The 27,417-nt window shown below is 35.6% G+C and overlaps 2 protein-coding genes across 4 annotated transcripts; one reads left to right on the forward strand and one right to left on the reverse strand.

Annotated features, from left to right (window-relative positions):
* On the reverse strand, window positions 1-16,504 carry LOC129254709 (sialate:O-sulfotransferase 1-like). Of its 2 annotated transcripts, none has more exons than XM_054893219.2 (5): window positions 13,076-13,286; window positions 6,859-7,410; window positions 6,232-6,393; window positions 5,097-5,300; window positions 1-4,381 (listed from the first exon to the last, which is right to left on the reverse strand). In XM_054893219.2, exons 2-5 carry the CDS (start codon window positions 7,097-7,099, stop codon window positions 4,026-4,028), a joined length of 963 nt encoding a protein of 320 aa, XP_054749194.2. In that variant the 5' UTR covers window positions 7,100-7,410; window positions 13,076-13,286; the 3' UTR covers window positions 1-4,025. The 2 variants fall into 2 exon arrangements, with proteins under 2 accessions (XP_054749194.2, XP_063967047.1); XM_064110977.1 differs by lacking the exon at window positions 13,076-13,286 and adding an exon at window positions 16,370-16,504 and having other exon boundaries at window positions 1,319-4,381.
* Window positions 16,150-27,307, forward strand: LOC129254708 (GPN-loop GTPase 3-like). 2 transcript variants are annotated; one of them, XR_010295998.1, is made up of 10 exons: window positions 16,150-16,254; window positions 18,080-18,140; window positions 18,999-19,107; window positions 19,745-19,832; window positions 20,370-20,449; window positions 21,191-21,325; window positions 22,462-22,567; window positions 23,495-23,585; window positions 24,379-25,255; window positions 25,528-27,307. XR_010295998.1 is itself a non-coding variant. In XM_054893218.2 (9 exons), the coding sequence occupies exons 2-9, from the start codon at window positions 18,093-18,095 to the stop codon at window positions 24,562-24,564; spliced, it is 843 nt and encodes a 280-aa protein (XP_054749193.2). In that variant the 5' UTR covers window positions 16,152-16,258; window positions 18,080-18,092; the 3' UTR covers window positions 24,565-27,307. The 2 variants fall into 2 exon arrangements, 1 of the variants encoding a protein (XP_054749193.2); XM_054893218.2 differs by having other exon boundaries at window positions 16,152-16,258; window positions 24,379-27,307.
* Window positions 27,308-27,417: the final 110 nt, after the last annotated feature.

Raw genomic sequence — 27,417 nt, forward strand, 5'->3', positions numbered from 1 at the left:
TCAAGTCTAAAATTGCTCAGAGCACATTTAATCAGCCTTTTAGTCAAGTTTTTGCCTGATGAAATCAGTTATGTCAGTTACAATTTATCAAAACGTTTGACATTTATACAATTTTTGTGTTTCATTCAAAATACACATACAAAACTATGTATGCCCAGGCTTACATGTATGTCCGGCATTTCATGTTTTCCCCTAAAAAATTGATTTGACTTTCCCTCTTAACATATGAACATTTTGTAACTATATTATAAATCTGTTTCACCTCCAATTTATTTGATAAACATTGATCAATAATGTGGAATAAAAAATATATTAGCTATTCTGCATATAAATATCAATTTCAAATGATTCCACTGTTACAATGAGTAAAAAACAACCGACAATACTATTTCTTTTCCCTCAAAGAGGTGGGTGTATTGATGAAAATTGGTACATATTAACAGTCACTAGAATCTGTAGCCCTAAAGGCGCTTCAAATATGCCTTCAAAATTCCTCCCGGGCAAGTGGAGAATGTGAATGCGCATGCCGGTAGTGGAGCGTGAACATGAACAAGCAAGATTAAATCTGATGACCATGGGCACATTCACTAAAAGCCTACATTTAATACTAAACAGGTGCTCAGTCAGTAAAGGCTCAACTTTAAAATCAGTCTAAATTAAAAAACAATTTGATCCAGAATCTGATGTCCTACCCTCTTCCATACCTCCATAGCACACGATAAAGAATGCTGATAGATAACAGAGAAATCATTATTTTAAAGTAAAAATATGAACTCTTTGAACGCTGAATTAATTTTTGGGGGATAATAATGACAATTGTTTCCATGTTATTTTCTTTAATTCAAGATTTCCATATTGCAGAATTGATACTTATAATTATTATATAGATGTTATCCAAGAACTATTGCCTTTTATTAGCTTCTCTAATTTGAGGTAGGGGAGAAAACTAATTATTACCAATGTTGAATATACTTGTACGAATGTGTAATGTTGCAATATCAGCGCGTAAAATCCCAATTTATTTGGGTGGATGACAGGATTTTGCTTCTCCCTTAACCCCTCTCCCAAGATCTGCCATCTTTAATATTCACACTTTAAGAATTATGATAAATGTGCACACATTTAAAGGAAAACTGTGAGATAATAAAATTGAGGATAAGCCTGCACTTTAAGGCTAAATGACATATATCAAAGAGATAGAATATGAAAAGAGATAAAGAAAAAAAAATAGAATATGATAAGGGTATTGCATGGCATTCATTCTTTACATGCTATCACAAGTTTACATAAAAAATATTACACCATCACCACAAAAGCATTCTAATTGATAATAATTTCAAATTGCATAAAGAACAAACTTAACCGAACATACAAAAAAATAACTTCACACTGTGCAGAGATACATATATCAGAAGGCTATTTTTCATTTCACATTTTGAGTGTGCTTAAAGTAGTTGGGAATTAATTTGTAAATTAATTTAAAGATAATGTAGAGAATGTAAATGAAAGCAACAAGAAACATATGAATCAAATAAATTAGTTGCAAAACTCAAGACTCATACATGCCAAAGAAAAGCCAGGGGGCCGTTTCATAAAGCTGTTCGTAAGTTAAGAGTGACTTTAAGAACGACTGGTGAACCTTTCTTACGTGCTTAACCATCGCCAATGAATTTTACAAGGATCACCAGTCGTTCTTCAAGTTGCTCTTAACTTACGAACAGCTTTATGAAACACCCACCAGATCATATCAAAGTACACACAAAGATTAAAATAGTAGTACTATAAAACTGCTGCACATACAATGCTGATAATACTGGAATTTGAGATATTACATGCAAACCTATATTCAATCCACATCCCATTAAAATATTTTTTTCATGTTAAATTTAAAAAAAAAAAAGATTTTTTTTTTCTTTTCTGAAAATAATAATTTATGTCATACATTTCCCCCCTACATGTCCATTTAAAGACTTAAAAAGATCACCTTGAAAAATAATAATGGAAAAATGATCACTTGGTATCTCTATATACTGCAGGTGATTTAATATCTTTACATGCTTTCACAATTAAAACCCCATTTTCCACCATAAATGCCCATAGTATGACAAGATTATGCATCACCATAAGAAATTAATATGACCTTTATATTCTGTTGATGGCTAGTTTGAGTAAAATATTTGACAATGCAGAGCTCAAATTATACAATGATGTACACATTATTCAACAAAATTTATTCAACAGCTTCTAATAGGGAAGTCACCTCCAAAATTTCTCCCTACGGATATAACATTGGACGTAAAGCGCAATTTCATTGTACTTAGTTCCTTTAAAACCAATGACAGAGAACAAGATAGCATAATAGTAAGATGGCATTTGATAAAATTCATCAGGGCACCAGGCATTCATTAAATTGCAAGGACATAGCTTGCTAATTTGAGGTTACATTTGCATATAAAAATGAGCTCCGATTGTGGTAACAATAAAGCCCAGTTCACTCTATGAGGAGCAGTTGCATTGCATGGAGATCCGATCACATCAAGTCTCAGTGCAATTACATTGCAGGCCAGCACACACATTGCAACAGCTCTGCATGGCACTGCATCTCATGGCACCTCTTCCTTTCTGCGTATGTTGTCTGCGCAGCAGAAGCGCAGCAAATTTGCAATAGCGTCATCGTCTAGGACAAATCTGATTGGCTTAAATTAGCAAAATCGCAGAAAGATTTGACACATCAAATGTCTAAGATTTGGTCAGCGATCCTACTGCAACAAAGCGGGTCACGGTTGAAGCGTGTTATAGGTTGGCGAAATCAAATCTTGGTGCAATCGCATCGAATGGTGTGTGTGCTGGGCTTAAGAAAGTGATTCCAATAGAATAAAAACGTGACCACCTTGTCATTACATCTCCAGAAATATATGTGCATATAATAGTAGAAAAGAGTAACTACCAGGTACTTGGAAATTGGCAAAAAAAGCAAGCCACAGACCTTTTCTCTAAGGTATATGTATGATATATCAGGTTAACATGTGCTGAATCATTAGAGTGATTTTCCAGCATTTCTCATTCAATCTTTAGTTGCGTTTCACTATTTCACAGTTTTTTACTACCTAAACTATGTAAGCATTTTCTGTGATCATGTGACAATTGCTGGGTTACTCTAAAATTGTACTTCAAGTACTTACCACATGATTTCTTCTATTTTTTTTGGGCAACAAAGCTTACCATTTCTTTAAGTTGTGGTCATTATTACTATTTGAAATGGGCCTATAAAAAGAATTAAGATGGGCCTTGAAAGATTTATAATTTGAGCAATATGGACCATGAGGTAAAAACAAGAGGTGCTGCAGGAAGCCCTGACCTAGAATAAATCAAATTGTAGCATACTAAAACATTGAGGCCCAAATTCACAAAGGTGGTTTTGGAAACCATTGGTTGAACCCATGGTTTATGCAGATTTCCTGTATAAATTACGCTTATGTCCAATGCTGATGCGCGCTTTTGTCAAAATGCGCCAAATTGATGCCTGTTTCCATGGTTAAGTACGCTATTTTATTCCTGATTCCACTGTACGAAAATTGTTAGGCTTAGCAGAATACGATCCCCCTGTGGGCACCTTATGATGATCACAGACCAAATGTTAATGGGGTATAGAGCACAAACAAAAAGTATGATTTGAGTATACATTGCCTGGGCTGGATTTTCAGAAATCTGGTATCTCTGTTGAACCTATTCACTGCTGTAACATTTTCACACAAGTACTGATTATCTGAGTTGCAAATTGGTAGAGGCCATTGAAAATAGTAACATAAAATTAAATGACCTGCTTACTGGCGCTTCTAAAATGCTGTAGCTTTTGGTTTTGGTTGGGTTGCGACATGATTCTCTCATGTTCCCCATAACTTACTGTATAAAATAACTTTGGCTTGGTCAAAGAAAATTCATCTTTGTGATAAAGCATTTTGTACCTACACCTACATGAGCAATGTTAGGCTTTAATTCAAAATTACCTCATCTAAAAACCTGTGCTATGAGCCAGGTAACTTCCTGTAATCCCCTGGAAATTTAACATCGGCATTGTCCTTGAGAATAATTGCAGCATTTTCAATCCTTCTATTGATTTTGGTAACCATTTCTTCTGTATAAGGGTTAAACTCTTGATCTGAACCCCGATGGAACTTCCCCTCTGAGTGGCCCTTCACGCATTTTAACCTTTCAATGTCTATGGGCACCCGTAGGAAGCGATGAATATGTGCCAGTTCCATTTCTAAGTTGGCTTGAAGGTTTTCATAGAACACAACCATCGTCCGCAGGGAGTCCTTCAAACAGTTGCGCATCATCCTCTCCCAGTGGCTACTTTCTTCTTCAACAAACTCCTCCCATTCTACAGCACACACAGGAAATAGAGAGAAAAAGATGCGTTACTTTACTGAAATTTTGCAAAACTGATACCTCCTTTGGTGTTTCACAAAGAGAAAAGAGTGACTTAGAGTAATTATATGCTTAGATCCTAACACGCGCACGTTATGTTAACGAGACCAGTCAACATGCAAATTGAAAAGAGAGCTGGAATCACAAAGTGTGAGCAACAGCATAATTATACAAGAAATCACTCTAACAATGATATGCAGCAATGCAAGCTTTAGGAAGTGGCAACTGTACTTTGCACTTGGTAGCAACTGTTGTTTTTGTTTTTTAAGAACTAGCAATGGAATATAACAAGCATCATGGGCCTGTTGCAGAAGAGTTGCATGTTGTTTTTGTTTGTTAAGAACTAGCAAGGGAATATAACAAGCATCATGGGCCTGTTGCAGAAGAGTTGCATTTAAACACAAGTCAAAAATCCCAAATACGGGTGCTTCATTGGCTTGAGTTGCGTCTGATTGCATCTCTTTTTGCAAAGTGCCCCTGTGCTTTCATGCTAACTTATGTTTTACTTCTCTTTACTAGCTTATCAGTATGCAGTATGTCTTTGAACAATAAGCATCAATTTGAAGCCAAATTGGCAAAGGTGTGGTTGTAGCATAAATCATAGGAGCCATGATTTGGACTTCAAACTGCAATCAAATAAAAGAAGTAAAAGGGGTTACAATTGTCACCTTTTGTGCGGAATGATTTTTCATCGGCTTTGTTGACATGGCCCGAGGAGTGGTAACGATGCCATTCTGAGATCATGGCATGATACGGGTTCCTGATAAGAAGAATGAGTGCCTCAAACTTCACTAGCTCCTTCTTACTGCATCGGTGCATCTTCACCCCAAGAACGCTCTTCTTCATGAAGTTGACACTTTCTCCATGGAAACCTTGAGATTATATAGACAAACAGAATTGAATTGAATAAGCCTGTTTACAACATATTCAAATCTAATGCATTTTTTTCAAACAAAAGTTGTTCTTGACAATGATAAAAGCTTGTCATATAATGCCAGACATAGCAACAGGTAATGTGGGCAAACTGGATTCCAAGTACTGTAGCTTTATCAATAATAAGTTACAGCCAGAACTTGTTACTAGGTTAACAGGAAATAGACATCCGCAAATTTGATTCATTTAGTTAACATGCCTATTGAACATGGAATCAAATTTCCTTCCTAACAGTCATAGCCACTACTGGCCCCATTCAGTAGCCATGAAAAAAATGAGTTTTCATTAGTTCACTATTACAGGTAGTTATAATCTACCCACCAAATTTTTTTTTAAATTTGTACTTTAGGAGATCTCGATTGTGGATTTTCCTTTGCCGATTCTTCTGAAACATTTAATCATTTTATCACCACGGATAGATTTTCATGAAACCCTTTACAATATTTTGTTGTTTGGAGGTTCGGCTTGATGTCTTTTGAACCATCCCCCCCCCCCAAAAAAAAAAAAAAAATATCATCAAATTCAAAAGTTGAAAGAATAACATTTCTTTACAATCTCAATTCTGTTTCTGACATTAAAAAATATAACAAACTTCAGAAATAAGAATTCTTAATGCTTACAACTCAAACAATTAACATATAATTTTGCATTATGTAAGGGTTGCCTTGGTAGGATTTAGTAGATAGCTGCACAGATTTAACAATTCAGTTGTATTTATGAATTGCATCACATTATTTATTGCAACTTGTATTAGATTGGGGTTTTATTGAAAATCTTCAGTTTTTTTATTTCCATCGATCTATTCATTTCAGTATTTTTATTTCATTATAAGGGCAGAATGCTTCTTGCAGAAAAGCCCATTTGACTTACCACCCTGTTGGAGTCTTTTGTCAGTGTAGACACTCCCTGTATAAATGCCTGTAGAGTGTTCCATTAGATGTCTCAACCAAGTGTTCCCTGACCCTGGATAGCTGGCCAAGGCTAACAGTGTTTGACTGCCTTCCTCTGCAAAAGTCACTGCTAAACAGGAGTCTGAAAGTGAAGAGGAAGGGATACAGTCAAGATTTGAAAATTTGAAATATTGTAATGGAACCTCCATGCACGGTATACAAAATTATCATTGTAATATAATGTGTCCCTCAGCTTTCTAGTACAAGATGGATAGGTAATGGTGACAGGTGAATGGTGATGGTATTTATTTTTATAAAGTTATTTATCCATTCATCAATTATTCTTCAATCATCTCTCTATCTCTCTTGAAAGGAAGGGGGATCAATTACCCAATAATCTTAATCTGAGAAAGGAATAATTACCCAAACTGATAATACAAATATAATGGCGTATAGGGTAAATTATTTGTATGCGAGAATCGATTTAAGGTAAGTAAGATCCATCCATAAACATGAATGAAGAGAAACTAGGGAAATAGAAGAATACAAACAGAAAGCGAAGAGTATATATACTACTTTCAGGGGCTGTTTAGAGGTTTGAACTTACTGCTGCCAACTGTTGGGTTCTGATCAATTTGTTGTGTCCTTCCATCCCTAGAAAGCTGTTTCTGAAGATCCAACTCCACACAGTGCTGACAGAACTGATCCACATAGCCAAAGATGACAAACATGAGCACTAGAAGCACAGTCATAACCCAAAGTATGGTGACCCTGGCCGAATACATGCGGTAGAATAGCCATAACAGGACGCTGCTTGGGCCAGTGGGCTTGTTCTTGACCCCAGCCATGACATTGAAGTGTGACCGGAGACTCTCTCTCAGAATTTGAAAAATTCTTTAATAGAAGTTTATATTCCTGAGGAATTGAAGGCCTAAGAAGGATATTCCTCTAGGTTCTTTATTGTCAAGTGACTGTCCTGCAAATACTCAATAGTATAAGTGAGAAATATCCTGCGAGACCTTGATCCTAGAAGATGTCTCATGAATAGAATGCTGATCAATCATGTATATGTATGACAGAGTTAGAGAGGTGCTTCATATGCCAGCATTTTTGTTTCAAAGAAAACTCAGGAATAGCTGGAGGATACTGCTTGAGGCATCTAGAAGCAATTTAGAGAAAAAATGAATACAGAATAAATGATATGTTTTGAAAACTGTTCGAAATTGAGATGTAAAAAAGCAATTTAACATGGTTCAATGTATTTCTGGAACTCCTAAGGACTTAACATATTCATCAGAGATGCTGAGACGAAGAAGGACTTGCAGGCCACATTGGTAAGCCAACTCTTAAGATTATTGTCAAAACTTCAATTGTTGAAGTTTGGTATATGGTTTTAAAATCAGCGCAACGCAGCGCCGAAAGCTTAGCAAAGACATAGATATAGGCTTGCATAAATAATGAATTTCATGAATTTTCATCAGCACAGGGCAAAGTCTACGCTCGAGACACTATGATATGCGCACGTGTGTGACATACAGCTGCGCAGTTACGTCTTTTACATATATGATCTATTTTGCACTTTTTAAAAAGTCACATGGACTTTCTGTAACTTTTAAGTAGTATTCATGACAAATTAGACCGAAAGCTTTAGTCTCTGTTTCGTCGTTTGTTCTGCTGAACTACTTCTTGCTTCACCTCCTCCATAGACTGAAGTCATTAATACACTCTATACAGAGAACTAGGCACTACAGAGAACCAATGGCTAAAAGATTAATTCTTGATTTTTAGCATAAAAATAACATTTCCTCACCAAAATATAGGTTTAGGAATATGGTTTAAGCTTTGAAAATAATTACAAGTGTCGCTAAGGCAAGCACATAATACGCCCGTCAGTGAAAGAAAAATTGAGCTATTGGTCAAGCAAATAAAGTGGAAGATGGCGACTTCACCTTTGACCTTCTGACCTCAAAATCTATAGAATTGCTAGGATCTATGCTTGTATCATACATACCAAATTATATCAGCCTAGGTTAAGTTCAACTAAAGTTATCGTGTTAACAAGGACTTCAGAAAGGTAAGATGAAAACATGTCACTGTGACCTTGATCTTTGACCTTAAAATCGATAGGCTTCCTGGGATACATGCTAGTTACATATACATCAAATTACATGTATATGAGCCTGGGTTAAGTTAAACTGAAGTTATCGCGTTTACAAGGACTGCAGAAGGGTAAGACGAAAATATGTCACTGTGACCTTGACCTTTGACCTCAAAATCAATAGGCTTCCTGGGTTACATGCTAGTATCATACACACCAAGTTATATGAGCCTAGGTTGCGTTAAACTGAAGTTATTGCGTTTACAGAGACTGCAGAAGGGTAAGATGAAAATATATCACTGTGACCTTGACCTTTGGTCCTCAAAATCAATAGGCTTCCTGGGATCCAATCTAGTATCATACACACCAAATTATATGAGCCCAGACCTGCCAACCTATGGGAATGAAAAAGTGTATTCTGTGATTAAAAAAAGTGTATTTTCCCCCAAAAAAGTGTATTTCATAATAAAATGTGTTGCGCACTCGCTCATCGCTGCTCTCAAGCTGCATGCAAGCTAAAATGCGCACTGCTCTTGCAGATGAAAAAAAACAACATTTAAACATGTGTATATCTCACCCTGGTTTTAACAAAATGATTGAAAAAAAAACAAGTTACCTGAAATTACATTGATCTAATTACCATATTTGTGTAAGTTTTATGAAATAGAGAAATATAGCGATGATTTATTTCAATAAATCAAGATTTTGTAAAAAAATAATAATAATAAATTACAAAAACGTATTTTTTAAAGAAAAAACGTACTGCCGTATTTTGGTTGCAAAAACATACTGGTTGGCAGGTCTGTGAGCCTACATTGTAGGTTAAGTTAAACTGAAGTTATCGCGTTTACAAGGACAAGTTAATGGACGGACGAACAGACAAACAGACGGACACCGAGCGTGAGACAGGCGTATAAAAATCTAGTAATCAACAGTGCTATCTCAGCCAGTGCATTTTTATCATACTATCATTAAAGTTACAACACCTGGGGTTTTTTTTTGGAACATTGAGCCTACATGTATGAGCAGTGTTTCCACTCTTCTCAGTATTTAAGAAATTCTAGGAAATATTGAATTCTTCAAGAAAAGGGTCAGGAAAAGAAAATATTCCAGGATATCCAATATCCGAAAATAAAAAATATGTATATATTTGAAAACTCCTCTAAATAGATGTCAGCTCTGCTACATGTAATTAGCTTTTCTAAATTGCTGTCCTGCTAGACAGTTCAATTCCGTCTGCTTGGAAGAATTATAATTTGAAACTTTTTTTAAAACTTTTTTTTAAATGTAGTGTTCAAAGCAAGGAGTAGTCCAGCGGAACAACCAAAGCAAAGAAACAGAGACTGAAGCTTTGTCCTTCCAGCAGTCAGTATGGTAAGGTCCCCCAAGTCTGCACATACATGACATAATTAATGCGTATCTGCTCGATTCTGAAAAAGAGACATGCAACGACCACAAACTTTATATCTGTAATGTATTAAAAAATCTGACTCAAATTGGTGAAAAAATATTGAATTTCAATTTCAGGCATTTCATGTGATGGCCTCAAAATGCAGCCTTTTCTCATCAAAATATCTGAATCGTGAGTAAAGTGAATGGTTGCATGTACATGGGGTTCCATTTTTTCGTTCAATCTGAAAATCACTGGCCGAGGTTTTTTACAAGAAAATCATAGTTCCTCTCAATTTTTTACTGAGATTTTTTGGCACACTTTACTTTATACTCGTAAGAATAAGAAACATTAATATCAACAGATTCTTTTGTGTGGAATTAAATTCATGTTCAATCTGACTGAACATGCTGAAGTCAAGACTTCTTGAAGTAACCCAGAGAGCTCCCGCCCGCGCAGCGGGCGGGAGCCCAGAAGCTTACCGTGTATTTTACCATTGTCACCGGACTAGGGTGATTTATGGTCTAAATATTTCTCCAAATGAATTGTGAAAACGGAAAGTATACAATTACCACGATTATATGGATGAAGGTCTAACGAGTGGCAGATTCCTGGGGCATGTTGCATGACGAGATGAGCGATACGTAGGAACGTCCTAGGCGACAAATCAGCGCTTTCCGTTTCACGAAGGCAATCTTGTCTTCCAAGTCCGCGACATCGTTTGATATCGATAGTATCGGAAAAATATTTAGTCTTCATCGTCACCTGAACCTTTTATTTCTGAATGACGACTTTACATAAAATCCGATATTTCAATAGTAGGAGATCAAAGAATGTTTTGTTTATTCCTGATAGTAGAATTGATGTATGGAGCTTACTTTATGAGGTTAAAAGAGAAAAAACTTTAAAGATTCACAAACATAACTAAATAAAATCGAAATTTTCATTATTTCCCTTATTTAGAACACGGTGTCTTTTTAGAGACACCTTTTATTGATATTTCAACGAAAGAGACCCTTGTCCGACATAAAAATTGATTTAACTAAGTAATTTCGACATTTATTAGTTCAATATTCTGTATTTTTATAGAATACTTGTATATAATGGGATATAATGATAATTTTGCAAATTATGCGTTAATATGTTATTTGTTGAGGTAAATATAGGGTTTGAATGGAGTAAACAAAATCAACAGTGTCTGATTGTATGAGACTAAAAAGGAAAATATGAGAGGCTGCGTGTGAAAAATCTAATTTATTTATTTTATTTATCAGATATAACGCAAGAAATACAAATGTGAGTGTTTAGAGTATAAACATACCTCAGTTGCATGATGAGTAACAGAAGAAAATGAAAATATGAAAATGGCTGCAAACATGTCCAAGTGGATAAAGTAGTACTTTGCAATAATAATTAAAACATAGAAAAAGGTGTGAATCAATCCGCAATGGAAAAAATACTTTTACAGAAATAATGCTAAATATGACAACGATCATAAACGCTGGTCATATTTAAAGATGATCACTTAATTTATGGAAGTTTATATATAAGAATATAAGGTTTAAGAAATAACATAAAAAATATATATGTTCAACATTTCAAAGTTAAGGAGTATAGAGATTATATGCTATGACATAAGGGCCGAAAGGGGCCTACCCTAAGATTTAAAGTGCGCCTCTTCGATGGACTTTCCATAATCTTTTCTTTAATGAACTTATCTTCATTTGTAATGATTGTGATGGATTCGTAAGCTATAGGCTTAATCTGTATCTTAAATTCAATATTAGCTGCAGGTTTTTTGTTTTGTTTCACTGTTTCAAATCCAACAATTAATTTTCATTGATTAAAATAAATCTCAGCAAAAAAAAATTATTATAATGAAAATAAAATAAAAATAAATAAATGATTTAGCATGTTTAACATCTTAGTTTTGTTTGTCTTGTTTTTTTTTGCTGAATGTTTTTTAACACGTTTTTTACCTTACTTAATTTCTTTTAAAGAAATTTGTTGTTTATCTTTAATGAGAAAGCATGAGGGGTCGGCTAAAGAGATGTAGTGCCGCCCATTTTAAGTATTTCATGTTTATTTTTTTAATAGAAAAGGGGTGGGGATAAGACGGAGGGAGAATAGAAGAAAACATATTTTAAAAAATATTTGGCCCTATACATTACCCCCGGGAATAATACATGTACCCCGGAGAAGTTAAAATGACATCCGTTTTTTGCCGTGCAAAAAGACGACCTGAAATTGATGACAACTAGCCCCCATATAAAAAATAACTTGGCGCCATCCCAGATCAAATGCATCAGAGTGCAACCAAAAAAATGTTTAGAGGTGATATGTCAGTGTGGCTTGCCGTAAATGCATTTTCTCTCAATACCGACGGTGGCGGGCGGTGTGCAAAGATCATGCCTACGTAGGACATGTCTGGAGGTGTCTTTCCAAGGACCATTCTTCGTATCGCCCAAATTGGTTTTGTGAAACAGTTGAGCGATATCTCGTTCTTACGTAGAATGGTTCTACGAAAGACCCTTTCATGCAACAGGCCCCTGACATCTGGGCACAGTCTGGAACCTCAAAAAAACGAAAAGTTCTCTCCTTCTACCCAGTCTCGATCGGCCATATTGTTACGATTTTTAACAAAAATGGCCGATCGAGACGGGGTAGAAGGAGAGAACTTTTCGTTTTTTTCAGGTTCCAGACTGTGCCCAGATGTCAGGAATCTGCCACTCGTTAGACCTTCATCCATATAATCGTGGTAATTGTATACTTTCTGTTTTCACAATTCATTTTGAGAAATATTTAGACCATAAATCACCCTAGTCCGGTGACAATGGTAAAATACACGGTAAGCTTCTGGGCTCCCGCCCGCTGCGCGGGCGGGAGCTCTCTGCCTGGGTTATTCTTGAAGTTGAAGTTAAATTTTCAGGTGATCAGACATGCCCCTCCCCCCCCCCCCCCTTCATAGTACCAACCCAGGCCAGGGGCCCCCAAACTCCAAGGAAACTTTCTATATCTCTTTGCAAAATTTAGAGAAAATTACATGATTTAACTGTGGAACGTCCCAAGACAATTTTCACGTTAAAGTCCCTGGCGACTACGCTCATGCGCAATTTGGATACGAGAATCACGGTAATGTGTCATCGCCCGTTTACTTGCGTGCATACACATATCGCACGCATTAAAACTAATAACAGTGCCGTTTGGCAATGACTCCGGGATTTATAAAGCATCTTGGGACTTGGACATTTGAACGACATTTTGTATTTTAAAAATAGTGTATGAATGTGAGGAGAAAAATATCAAATGTCACTCGGACTTTTCTTTCTTATTTACCTGTAAGATTCACAGCGTATAACCACCGGCCTTGTGAAAAATCAAGACTCCAGACAGACCACGCATGTTTGCAAAGCAGATCGTAGATAGATGCATACGCGTTATTTTAGGCCAGGGGGCCGGGCGGGGAGGCCCAGGGGGGGGGGGGGGTGGGTGTAAATGCGTGATGGTATTTTTTACTACAAGTATTTTTTTAATGGGTTGGTCTCCTAGTACAGGTTCAACAAGTCCCTCCCCCTTTAAACTATTACTTCTGTAAAAAAAATTATCAGACAGGCGCGGTAGAGACGCGGTCGAGTTGTTTAATTATAGAAAAAAACCAAAAATATTTACATACAGTGGTACGTACATGACCTTTTTTTTTTTTTGGGGGGGGGGCTTAATGTTTTGTTTTATGTATGTGTTACCTGTAGTACCGGAGGAGACAAAGCATTGGGGGGGGGGGCACTGCATTGTCTGTGAACAATGCTGTGCCCCCCCCCCCCCCCCAATGCTTTGTCTCCTCCGAGTCACGGTCCGCCACTGTGTTCTACTATACATTTCGGCGCACCAGAATGCTTTCAGTTTTGAGCTAGGGGCCGGGGGAATCTTGAAGGGGTACAATTTTTGGACAGTGACGGACGCGAGGCTACCATAATAGTTCACTAAATTTACTTGTTAATACAATATTGTAACTTAATTATTCGGTACTGGGGCGAAAATTTTTAATTTTTAAGTTACAAAATGACAATTTTCGTGCCTATAATGCTTTTGTCTTTAATTTAATTTCTTGTTGTTATTGTTATGTTGTTGTAATGGCTGGGGGGGGGGGCAGTCCAACTCCCCCCCCCCCCGGTGGAGCTAATAATTTCCCACCACAATAATAGCAGTGAAGGTCGAGGAGACCAAATTTGGTATTTCTATTATTTTAAAGTAAGTTTGGCTATTTGAATGCACAGCTAGGGTTGGCGATTTTTTTTATTTAAAAAAAATCAACAAAATCTTATTTATTTGATTTAAATCAGATTTTTTCAATCGGATTGATTTAATATTTTTTAAATATTTTTAAACAAAAATTTCTCAAACAAAGTGGAAACACCAAAAATATAATCCTTACACTAAAATCATTATCAAAATCATCCATTTCGCAAATAAGATTATTATTAACTCATATTCTATTTCATAATGATTAATATATCTAGTCAAAATAGAATTTATATAGAATATTCAAAGTCATGATGAAGATGCTGTTTTCTGCATCATCTCGTGTAAGGTATTTAGCTCCTACTGACTGATTTGGGCCTTAATTAGTACAGCCAACTGCAAAGTTAGTATTCCTATTCAAACATGAAATGTGGATCTGTTTCTTTAATTGAAAGAATTCCATGACTCAGAGACTCACATTCTCCAAAAAGAAACATACTCGATTTTCAAGCCAATTAAGGACTGAAAATCATGTATTAAAGAATACTACTTTCTTGTTCATATTTTGTTTAATGTGAGCCACGGTTGGAGTTTTTTTTTAGCATTGTAAAAAAAACTGTAGGCCTATTGAGAAAAAGTTGCAAGTTTATTTAAATTATTTCTGTTAGTACAATCAAGGAAGTGGGAGGTTTCTGGTACAATAAATCTGAAATTACTTAATTGGCAGTTAGCAGTTTTTGCTAAAAACGCCAGGTTCTACAGCTTTAAATACATGTAAAAGAATAAAATGTTATATCAATGCATGGGATAAAACCAGGGACAATATATATTTATAATCTCCATATTTTGTGAGACAATACAAAAACTATAAGTCTAGTGTACAATAATCTGAATAAAGATTTTACATAAAACACACACAAAAACAAAACAACAACGAAACAAAACAAAAAATGTGAAGGGAGAGCAGCCAAATTAAAACCAATCTACTTTATATTTTAACCATAATGGCATCATGATATATTTTGTAATATTAGATGTATTACTATAAAATCATTCCAATACCATATTATAAATCATTTTAATATGCAAAATGAGCACTATATTATAGCAAGGTAATCATATTGATGTTTTTTTAATTTCAATTGATGGATAAGGATCAGTGGGAGAAATAGTTTGAAGAAAGAAAAAAAAATCACTTAAGTGAAATTGACTCAAACAAACAACTGGGAAAATGTTCCCATTTTGTATGGTGTAGAGTCAATTTATCCTTTCTTTTTGCCTTTTCATATTCAATTTGTTTTGACCTTTTAATGGCACTGCATATTTCTTTACATGTAGGGACAGCGGCGTACCAGGATTTTCCAAAAGGGGAGGCAAATTTTTTGGAGGATATTTCGTCCGCGAAAAAATTTGACAAGAAAAAAAAAAAAGGTCTTCAACCACAAATAAAGGATTTCGTACCAGAAAAAAAATTGACAAGCAAAAAAAAATTAAAATGATATAAACCGACCCCGAAACCGATCTCCTCCTTCTTTATTCCTTTTTTCCCGTCTACCTATATAGTGTGTGGATCATTTTATTTCTTATTTGTGATCCTTATTTCTACTGGATTACCTACCGGCATGTTTGTTATTACAATTATTCTTTTTAATCATGGTTTTATAGTCTCTATCTTGATTAAACTTGTAAATGTGTAAGCCTATGTCACTGTTAACTGTTTGTTTGACCCCAAGGAATGCCAGACTGTGCCAGTCGAGCTGAATGTGGGTTAATTCTCTTCTTTCATGGCCGGGGCAGAAATGTATTATTGCCCCCTCATAATTTCATGCTAAATACAATGCCTATTTAATTTTCCGCATTTATGATATTGCTGTATACTGTAATTTTATTTGTTCTGCCAAGACCTACCTCAAAAGAGAGCTAAAAAGTAAAAAAATAAAATAAAAAAAGGGGAAAAAAGGGGGAGGGAAACCCTCAACATTCATCGGCAAAATTAGTATTTTTATAAGCCAGTAAGGGATTTTCCCTCGAAAATATTAAATCCACTCTGATTTCAATCTGCAGCTATATCATAGAGATATTAGTATATTATATATCTAATTATGAGCTATAGATTTAGCTTTCAAAAAACCTTTCTGCATTTTTAATATGCGGATCGCATATCGATCACTATGGCGTTCCATGTAAACCACATGTGTTGGTCGCTTGAATTGAGTAGCTCCGATAGTGGAAACTGGAAAACATCTGAACTTTTGTCGGCGAAGCTAAGTTTTCTTGCAAGTAAGAACATTACAATATTCGCAGTTCACTGTAATTTTTGTAGCTGATGATGATGATGTTATAATTTGGTTAAAGTGATCATTTATCAAGAGTTGAAGATGTCATTCTTACCCGGGATCTTTCCAACAAATCCCATCGCCGATGGCATCGGGGCTTCAGTGGAGCGGCCTCGGAGCGGATCGGGGTGGCAACAGTGTGCGGTACCGTATTACCGTCTCTAACCCGAAGGTGTTCAGATTATGGAGCGCCAAGTGTTTCCTTCATTCATTTATTCAACCTTTGTTTAAGCTAAACAATGTTACAAATTTTGGCCAAAATCCACCCATGAGTTCATTGCATTAACTGTGTCTGTGAAAATTGTGGGCACAAACATACAAACAAATGCATTGTGGATAAAAGTTTAAAACTACATTTTCACAAACCTCTAGCCTATCTAGGCTCTATTCTATTTGAAAAAAAAATAACAAAAAGTTAAAAGATGACTGATTTCAATTTGTACATGTTGTATGGAAACTGAAAACTTACCAAGTATGAAGACCTTCCCACATTTTTTAAATGAGTGTTTATTGTTTACTGATAATATTTCATTCTGTTTCGTAGGTGAGCTGGAAAAAGAGTCCAATGTGTATCATGTACCCTACACAAAAAACAAAACAAACAAAAGGACACTTATTCCATGAACAAGGTTATGATAGGATGTTAATTCCAGGGTAACCAGATTTCACAAAATGAAATACAGGACATTCGACAAAATAGATCAACAAAGAAGGCTTAAAAAATATTAAGAAATGGAAGGGAGGGTGAACGAAAGAATGACAGAGAGAAAGAAAAGACGAAAGAAAAGAGATAAATTGAGAAGAAAGGAAAAAAAATAAGAAAGAAAAACAGAGAAAAAAGGATTCCATCATTCTTTGAATTGAATATCTATAGAAAGAAAGGAAGGGAAGATGAATAAATGTGTGAAAGACAAAAAGGATGGAAAGAAAGTAAGAAAAAAGAAGGAAAGAAAGAATGAAGGAGAGATATGTTTCCTTCATTCTTCGAAAGAACGAAACAAACAAAAGAAGAAAAACAGGAAGGAAGGGAGGGAAAGAAAGAATAAGGGAAAAAAATAGAAGGAAAGATAAAATGAAGAATGAAAGAAAGAAGGAGGAAATCGAGGGAGGAAAGAATGAAGGGAGGAGAGAATGAAAAAAAGAAGAAGAAATATAATGGAAGGAGAGAAAGAACGAAAAGGAGAGGAAGGGAGAAGGAAACAGAAATGTTTAAGGAAAGAAAGAATGAAGGAAAAAGGAAATTTAATAAAAAAGGCAGGTAAGAGAAAGAAGGAAAGATAAAAATATGGGACGATCCCGGGAAATACGGGACGTCTGGTCACCCTGGTTAAGTCTTACGGTGTACACGGTTAAGTCTTCCGGTTTCACTCTCGAAACCTTGATTTAAAAAGTTCTGTAATTTTTTTGGGGGACTAAAACTCGCCTCAATGGAACTGCATTAAAACCAGTGTTTACTAGATCTATGCCATTGAGAGAATGCTGATAGCAGGAGTGCTTTTTAGCAATGGTGTTGGAGTGTGTAATTGAGTTTTGTCATACGTGTATCAATCAGATATGATTATTTACGCCTGGGACCAACCTTTAATGTCACCATCAGAATAACATGACCTCTGCATCAATATGTAACTTCCTCACATAGCTTGGATTACAGGCGCATTTTTTTACACATGTGACATGATCACAAGAACATCGCCAGGTAATGTTTATCATACACTATGAGACTTAACATTCATTTGCATTTTTTTTTCACATTCTGTTTTTCCAGTAACATTAACAAGATGCCGCGTTATGCTCAGATTGTGATGGGACCAGCCGGTAGTGGAAAAGTAAGTATTTGTCCACAAATCTGAAAGGATTAAGTCCACCATCAAATTAAGAAGAAAATGAAAGAAACATTTCAAGATAGGGTTGATGAAAATCTATGGTGTCACTTATAATGTGCTCTGTCATAAGCCTTACTTTATGCTTTGTACCAGGGGCAGCGCTATAATATTTTGGCGGGGACAATATGACCTGTCAACATATTTTTTCTTGATTGAATTATTGCTAGGGTCTTATGCATTTATGTATTATAGAGTTACATGGCCTAGAATTAGTTGTTACTCATCCCCCTTCTTTCTTTCCTATCCTCCATCTTCTTTTTTTCTCTCACTTCATTCCCAAAGTTTGTATAGTAGGACAGAAGGGGTGTTCTTTTGTGTACCTTGAGGAGCCGTATTATAATTGTTCATATTTGTTCCCAGCTTCATTGTGAATTATTTTACTTTTCAACTTTTCAAGCCACATAACAAATTTATATTGAGATATGCTGTCATATCAAGAAAATATAATTTGCAAAGACTGCAGTAATTTCCAGTTCTAAATCTAAGCACTGCTAGGTGATAGGGCAGGGAGTAATTTTCCTGGTATCGCATCGCAATTTGCTCTACAGTTTTGAAAGACTGCTATGCATTAAGTCTTTTGTATAGACTATTTTTACATAAGACTGTACATTACTTATTTGAGAGCTTTTCTCTTAAGACCAAAAATGCTATTCAAATTTGTAAAGCATAAATTATTCCCTGTAGGGAGCCTCCTAGATTTACTTTAATTTTGTTGTAAATCATTGAGAGCTAATCAGTGTATAATAGTGAATTACAGACATACATGTAAGTCAACATTTTGTATTTGATTTTTTATTGTAGTCAACATACTGCAGTAATCTCCAGAAACACTGTGAGACGATAGGGAGACAAGTTCATGTGGTCAACTTAGATCCTGCAGCAGAATATTTTGATTATCAGACTGTAGCAGGTAAACTTTGTGTGAAATGTGCTCATTTTTGGAGTAGAAGCCCTGTATGGTATTCTCAGCAAATTGTGATATCAGATCAATTTCTTATGTATTGTATTGTGTTTGCAATTTCTTATTTATTTGTTCTTCATTTTTTTCTTCAATTTATTGATTCCACTTATGCAATCATAAACAGCATAAAATCAAGTAATTTGAATCAGTATAAAAAGCAAAAAATATTCATGCATTTATGATATTTGGCTGAAAACACAAATTGTATTTAGAACTGTCCACAAAATCATATTTTAGGTAACTTTTGGTGCAACACGAATGATGAATGTACAAAATTATGTGTATCTTGTGAACCATGTACCCAGGCATTGCTCATTTGATCTCAAAAGACGCAGAGATAGAAGGAAAAAGTACCCCCCAAAACATACTGTAGCTGGGAGAGCTCGTGTTGTGAACATATTACGTGAAACAGCCCAGATACAGTGGAACAGTAGCATACAAAATGTTAATTTGGAATGAGTACTCAAACTGCATTTCATGATAAGGAAGCGAGTGATTTAAGGTCTTTGCTTTCAGACTAGATGTAACAAGCTTTATAATTGTCAGCTGATTGTAATTAATTTGTAATTTTTTTTTAACGACCAAGATATTCGTGAGCTAATTGAAGTTTGTGATGTTATGGAGGATGAGTCTCTGCAATTAGGACCTAATGGAGGACTGATCTATTGTATGGAGTAAGTGTGTTTCCTTACAATCATTGAAAGGGCTATTCCTTCCACATCCTGCTCTGGTACTTTCTCCAAAGACCATCCCTTGATATCTTTTCCATTAAAATATGATAAGTAATTTGTCAAGAAATACAACCAAGGGTGCTATTCTGAAAATTTTCATAAAATATGTCACCGACACAGTTTGTGAATATTATAATGAGGAAAATGGATGTTTGGATACATTTTCAGTAAAAGCAGATCTAACATAAGAGTTGTACTTGTGTGGCATTACAAATTTTGGTCTCATTGCCAACGGATCTCCATAGCAAGGTTTTTTCAACATTCAAATGCTCAAAACTCTGTTAGTGTTTGTCCAATTGTTCTCAAACTTTCATTTATCTTATTCTTTTATTTTTCTCTTTTCATACAAGCTAATTTGTTCCAAGGGTTTCATTCTCCATTAATTGGCTTAATCATTTTCCTGGAAAAAATATTTTTCAGATACCTGAAAATGCTTTTTTGTTCCTACTAAATCTCCATTATATATATTTTGCTTTCCAGGTACTTTGCCCAAAATTTTGACTGGTTGCATGAAGAATTAGGAGACATTGATGGAGATTACATCATATTTGACTGCCCAGGTAAACTTATTTTCTATATGCCTGGGGGCTGATCGATACAGTTTTATGTAAACTATGCATGTTATTATGGGAATAGGAAGTGCCCCCCCCCAAAGTTTCCTTATTTCTTAATTATTAATTGTACTTCATATTACTTCATTTGAAAGTTAATTATTCATTATTTCCACTGCAACTAAAGAATATTTTGTTTTGAGCATGTGATCATCTTTGAATTTCGGTTTTACAAGGTTAAAAGGTCAGAGGGCTCTGACTTTATTGGTAACTTGAAATAGCTCTTTTTGTAACAACTGAAGAATTATCTGATGGATCAACTTTAAATTTGGCTGTATGCCTGATGGAGTGGCAATGGTCTGGTCATCATATTCACATGATCAAAAGTCAAAACATCTAAGTTCACAGAGGTTATTAATGCTAGAAAAATTGCTCTTGATGAAGTAAGTGTTCTGAGTAACCTGAAAATAGCTCTTTTTGTAACAACTGAAGGATTATCTGATGGATCAACTTTAAATTTGGCTCCTGTATGCCTGATGGAGTGACAATGGTCTGGTCATCATATTCACATTATTAAAAGTCAAACATCTATTAAAGTTCATAGAGGTTATTATGCTAGAAAAATTGCTCTTGATGAAATAAGTGTTCTGAAATTATCTGAACAAGCGAAATGTTATGAAAGAATGAAAATTGCCAAATGGAAAAGGAAGTCTAACATATCTCTTTTTTTGTTTTTGCTCTACTTTCCAGGTCAAATAGAGCTATACACTCACATTCCTGTCATGAAACAGCTGGTTGAAGTACTCAGGAGCTGGGATTTCAGAATCTGTGGAGTCTTCCTCATAGATGCACAGTTCATGGTTGAAACAGCAAAGTTCTTCTCAGGTTAGCTATTATCTGGATACGTCAGGGGGAGCTTTCATGAAACCTTTTCATGTCTATGCTCACTGTAGCTAGTTGCCGAAAACATGTTATGGGTTGTTCATCCATACCATTTTTTGTTCTCATGATAAGTAAAAAATTGGACTGTCAAGCTGGACTGTCAAGAGGTCAATTTCAAACTAGGGTCATAAAGTCATGATCATCCTATCTGATTTTGGGGTCACAAGGTCAAAGATAACGCTGTATTTACATGTAAATACTTTGTTCTCTTAAACATATGTAGGTATAAAGATGGGAGCAAACATGTTCTGACTTGATTTTGGGGTGATGAAGTCAAAGGGTTAATGGTCACAGGTCATGAAAAAAATGCTGGTTCTTGTGAAATATTTTATTACCAATGTTAGATTCCCCTTTTATTAATATTGGACTGATTTAGACTAATACTCTTTTCATGAATTAACCCTCTTGTACTGACATGGTCCAGAATGATAACTGAGTATATAAGAATGACCGAAGTCCATGATAGATCATTTTGAGGAAATCAAGAAAAACAAAATGATATTTGTGTATGTCTATTGAGAATTTTTGTCATTTTTTTTCCATTCATTTTGGATAATTCTGGGTGGCATTCCGGGATATGAATAAAACACAAGATGGGCCTATGTATAAGCAACAATATCCCATGTGAAACCCAATTTGACCAAGAGATATGCTTGGGCCGTTCTTATATTCATATATTCAATTACGTTTATGAATTCAGATATAGTCCACATTGTTTTTTTACCAGTGTAGCAAGGAAATAATCCGGATTATCATCATGGTATCAATTAGTGATAAAGCGATCGGAATATGTTCGTCAAACGGATTGTATGCACACAGTACAGCGCTGTGGTGCATTGGAAACAATTGACCTTCAGCCGTAAAGCCACACTTTTTGAGAATCCTGTTCATTTATTAAAACATGAGATTTAGTACGAATCGGCTGAGGATCAAGTTCCCCCTAATATCAACGCTTAAATAAGTTGGATTATTATGCTGGTTTGACCTTTCATGAATAGAAATAATCCACATCCAGTTCGCATCTTCAAAATTCATGAAAGGATTATAGGTGACTTGAAGGAATTTTTATTTTCTTTCAGGAATGCTGTCAGCATTGTCTACCATGGTGAACCTTGAGATTCCTCATATCAATATCATGAGCAAGATGGACCTTCTTAATGCAGCCACCAAGAAGACAGTAGAAAGGTATTAAGGGATATTATGATATGTGACATGAAGTATTTCAATGTAGAAGTATGGAGTGCCAAGTGTGATGCCCAAAGTATTTGTTTTGGGGGGAATAAAAACAAATTGTGACAATTTTTCTTGCAATCATGACTAGAATGTGGTAAAGAAATCATATGTACTTTGATATTAAAGGAAATTTACCATGTGCAAGGTTTATTAACTCCCGAGGCACCATTGCACAAAAGTAATCTTGGTAGATTTGCTTTCAAATGGTAACAATCCTGAACAGTCAATCAAAGTTATTGATTTGCTGGAGTTTACCGTTGGATGGCAGAGTGACTATAATAATAACTTTATGCAATGGGACACAGGTTTTGTTTTCACAATGAAATACCCAGTGTGAATGTTTTGTAACATACAGGCTGTCTTCAAGCAATATATGAGTAAATGTTTTGATATTCATATTGCAAGCATTGCTAGTTCAGTTTCAGGATATTTTTTAATGGACTTTATTGCTGTAAGAATGCATAAATTAAGGAAAAAATTAGTTCAATCATTTTGTAAGGGGTAACCGGTAATCTATGAAAAGGGAGCAAAAATAATAAAAGCAAAAAGCTAAATCCCACAAGCACACATGACCTCGGGCAGCATTGCGCATTTGGCCAGCAGGCTATACGCGTATTGCACTTTAATTTTTTACTGAGCTCAATGAATCAAATTGTATTGTGAAGTCACCTCCTAAAGCCGTGCAATGGTACATGTTGGATGGTACGTCGTGTGTGCAACGGTACAAATGTTTGACATTCAGCCTCCCATTTGCTCGCGTACAACAAGCTAAGTAGGCGTTGTACAATAATTTATATTTATTTGGATATCTAGATTTTTAATCCTTACCCTTATAAGGAGTTAATTTACATTATTTATCCGTATTAATTTTGTTTGTAGATTTCTTGATCCTGATCCAAAGGAGTTAGCTGCTGAAGGTGAACATATGTCCAAGAAATTTCAGAAGCTGAACCAAGCAATAGCTACATTGGTAAGTAATCATACTCTCTTAAAGTTAGATGATGGAGAGGACTGAGATAAAAGTGGTTAGAGGTAGAAGTGAAATAGAGGGGTGAGCAAGTGCAGGTTTAGGAAGTAGAATATCTTTCAGAATTGAATGTAGTCCTTTAAAGGACTGTAAACCAGGAGTGGAAAGCTTGAGTAGTAGGCAGGGTGAGAGGCTTGAGTAGAAGGCTTGAGTAGTAGGCAGGGTGAGAGGCTTGAGTAGGAGGCTGGTTGGGTTGGAGAGGTGAGGGAGGCTTGAGTATATGAGAGAAGGCTGGCTTGAGTCGGCAAATGGAGTTGTAGAGCAGGAGCGGGAGAGAAGTGTCAGTATTTCTGGCAGGTTGACTGTCCGTTGTCACTCCTGAAGCATAACAGCTGCTCTGCTAGATCCAGGGTAATTATGCTGCATTACTCTAGAGCACTTAGAGATTTCTTATGAAGTAAGTGTTAAGTACTATATAAGCAAGTATAATAATTTTCGATTATGAAAATAATGCTCAAGTTACAAAGGCAAACTCATGACATCATATATTATGATGATGTCAGAAGTTTGTCCCCACAATCATATGACTTCACTTATATAATTTTTGGGGAAAACTGTATGAATTTGATTCATTCATGATTTTTTTTGTAGACAGGCGACAATAAGAGTCCCTATTTATTTTTTTTTGCTTAGGGTTTTTTAGAAAATGTCCAGCATGTCTGAACAGCCTTTAGAGATTAAACCCATCTGAAGTACTAACCATTTGAACCCATTTTGTGTTTTTGTTGCATATCAGATCGATGACTACAGTCTGGTGAGGTTCCTTCCCCTGGATCCCTCGGAGGAAGACTCCATGAGTGACCTCCTCTTCAGCATCGACACAAACCTCCAGTTCGATGAAGACCAGGACGTCAAGATTCCCAAAGATATGGATGAAGATGATGACGGGGGTGAGGGTGCAGGAGGGGGGTTCAATTTTTGATCCAAGATTGGAGTGAGAATGTGGAGTGTCCATGATCTTGGATGTCTAAAATCCAGAGGAAGGTGATAGCAAGATGCTGGAGCAATGTTTTCTGCATGGACACCAACCTCTAGAACAAGAGCCAGGAAGGGAGGTTGTTTTAAATCTTCAGGAAGGTTATAGCAGAATGAAGGAGCAATGTCTTCAGCATGATCACGCCAGAATAACCAGGGCCAAGATGTAAGGATGTGGAAGCAATGTATTCAGAATGAGCATCAATTTCTAGACCCAGGGTCAGGTTATGAGGATTCCTCAGATCTTGAGGATGATGTTGATGAGGGTACTGAAGCATGAGGGGTGTCACTTTTAACCCTATTTGCCTCCAAGTTCATTGTGGGCTATGATACAAGCAGGTCTGGATACAAGTACAATGATTTCCAGGATGGCTAGAGGATGATGGCAATAGGACAGCGAAGCCCAAGAGGTCCTTATTTCCAATTTTTAATCATTTCTTTTCATTTGCCCCATCTTAACGAGAACTATGATGTTCATTTCAGCAGGAGGAGGATGAGGGCCATCATCTGCAAAGATGACCAAGATGAGATAGAAGTTTTTTATGGGATAAAACGGCAGGGTGAGTGCTCTACATGAGGATGATGTCAATATCAAAATCATATGAGAATGTCAAATAAATTAATATGTGATACCTGGGGCCCATCTTACAAAGAGTTGCGATTGATCCGATCAATCGCAACTATGGAAAGCCAGCAAAGTCAACATATAGAATGCATGTTTGTTCAAAAAAAATTCTAGATATGAACGTATATCCATAAATTCATTGATTTCTTGACAATTTGGTGTGTTCTCTTTTGTATACAAAGGACATTTTACAAATTTCCTGTAGAAAAAATTATGACGCTGATGGATTTCCATAGAGTTACGATTGATTGGATCAATTGTAACTCTTTGTAAGACGGGGCCCAGATGTGCTATCATTTGGTCTGGTGCCTTGGCAGAATCAAGAGGTCTAAATTATAAATTCTTGGCCAGTGTGATGCACAGGTTTGAGATGGATGAGATATGAAAAATTCTTATTGGCTTCTGGTCAGTGATTTGAACAAAATATGTGTGCAATAAAAGTGATTTAATTAGATTGTAATTACCAATTTGTTGATATAGAGTCACATTTTGCAAGAGTAAAAAAAATATGATGATTGTTCAGGCTTAACCCTATCTTAACTGGGCTATTTCAGACCAGTATATACTGGGGGGGTCAATTTGACCCCCCTCAGATCTCGGCCACTGATCGCGCGATCGCCGCGAAAATTTGCACGCGCGTAGAGCCGGATGTAAACTACAAGACTGTATGGTAAAATTTAAAAAAATTAATTCTTTATATTTTTTATTAATTAATTATGCAAATAAGCGTATGAAATTTGCCCTAAATTTTTTTTTGTGTATGTTTTTACCTATAACTCAATTTATATAGCTGGTAGAATGCTAATTTTGGTTGGAGTATCAATTATTACATTTCTAACAAATATCTTCAAAAAAATTGCAAAAATATAATTAATTTCTTATGTATTTTATTGTTTTTTAAATTCTTATGTATTTCTTTGTTTTTTCAAACCTTTGTTTTTTATTGTTTTTTCCAATGAACTTTGTCGGGGACCCTTCTGCAATCATAAATAGCATAAAATAAATCCATTTAAACCAACAAAAGTAAAAATAATCATACATCTATGATTTTTGGTTGAAAAACACAATTTGCATTGACTTTGTACACGGAATCACGTTTTTGAGCAATTTCGGGTCTGACGTGCATTTACAAAATGATGCGTAATTTCAGAACCGCGTCCACGGGCGTCGCAATTTTGGTCTCAAAAGATGCGCAAGACTTGAAAGTAAAAAGTCAGTGAGCGGCGCGATCAATAAACTTTGCGCGACGGCGTAGTGATTAAATTTGTCAAGGAGGGGTCAAATTGACCCCCCCAGTTTAATAAGGGTTAAGGGCAAGAAGAACAAGATAGAGAAATGGATCACCTTGTGTAATCATGTTCAAAATTTTACTGTTTTACACATTGTCTCTTCTTTTCATGGACTCTTGTGTCCCTTTTTTTTTTTGGGGGGGGGGGGTTGAAGTAAATAGCAATTTCCCCCTTCATGACCTAATATCCCTCTGTGTACAAACATGGCTGGTTTGAGTTTTCTTGTGTTATCAGAATTTTGTCATCTTGGAAATTTAAGAAGAAAAAAAATGGCATGCAATTATCAGACTGGTCAGATTTGCCATGAAGCTTTAATAGTAATCATGGAAATTTAAAAAGAAATATCCAACCACTGCAATGAATGCATATTTCCAGCTTCTGATTAGGTCATTCTATAGAGCAAGTAGACCTTGTCTAGTGAATTATGAAAAGTCAGTGTGATATTTCAAGATACATTTTATTGCCTTTTATTGTTAATGATAACTTCAATAGTAAATAAAGAATATTCATGCATTAATGACATACATGTTTAAACACACAATCAATGTTTTTTATGTACTTTTTGGAAATATTTTTGTTATACATCATTATGTGGCTAATGTATATTCCTGAAGTAGAGTGCAGTCGCATGACTGAATTAGATTCTACTTCTGGAAAGGAGTTTGTTAACCAAGTGCGTAATACCTACAAAATCTGCATGCAAAATGTGTAATTATTTACAAATACTGAGTGAAATAAAATTGATAACATTATTTATCCAATTGTCAAACTTTCAATTATTGAGATGTTATACTTGTGCTTATTTCCTGTTGATGACTGGCCAGATTTGATTAATTCCCATCAATAATTATTTTTGAATGCTTGCAAAATAAAATTTTGGTAACTA

This window comes from Lytechinus pictus, chromosome 2 (genome assembly GCF_037042905.1).
Source record: "Lytechinus pictus isolate F3 Inbred chromosome 2, Lp3.0, whole genome shotgun sequence".
NCBI lineage: Eukaryota > Metazoa > Echinodermata > Echinoidea > Temnopleuroida > Toxopneustidae > Lytechinus > Lytechinus pictus.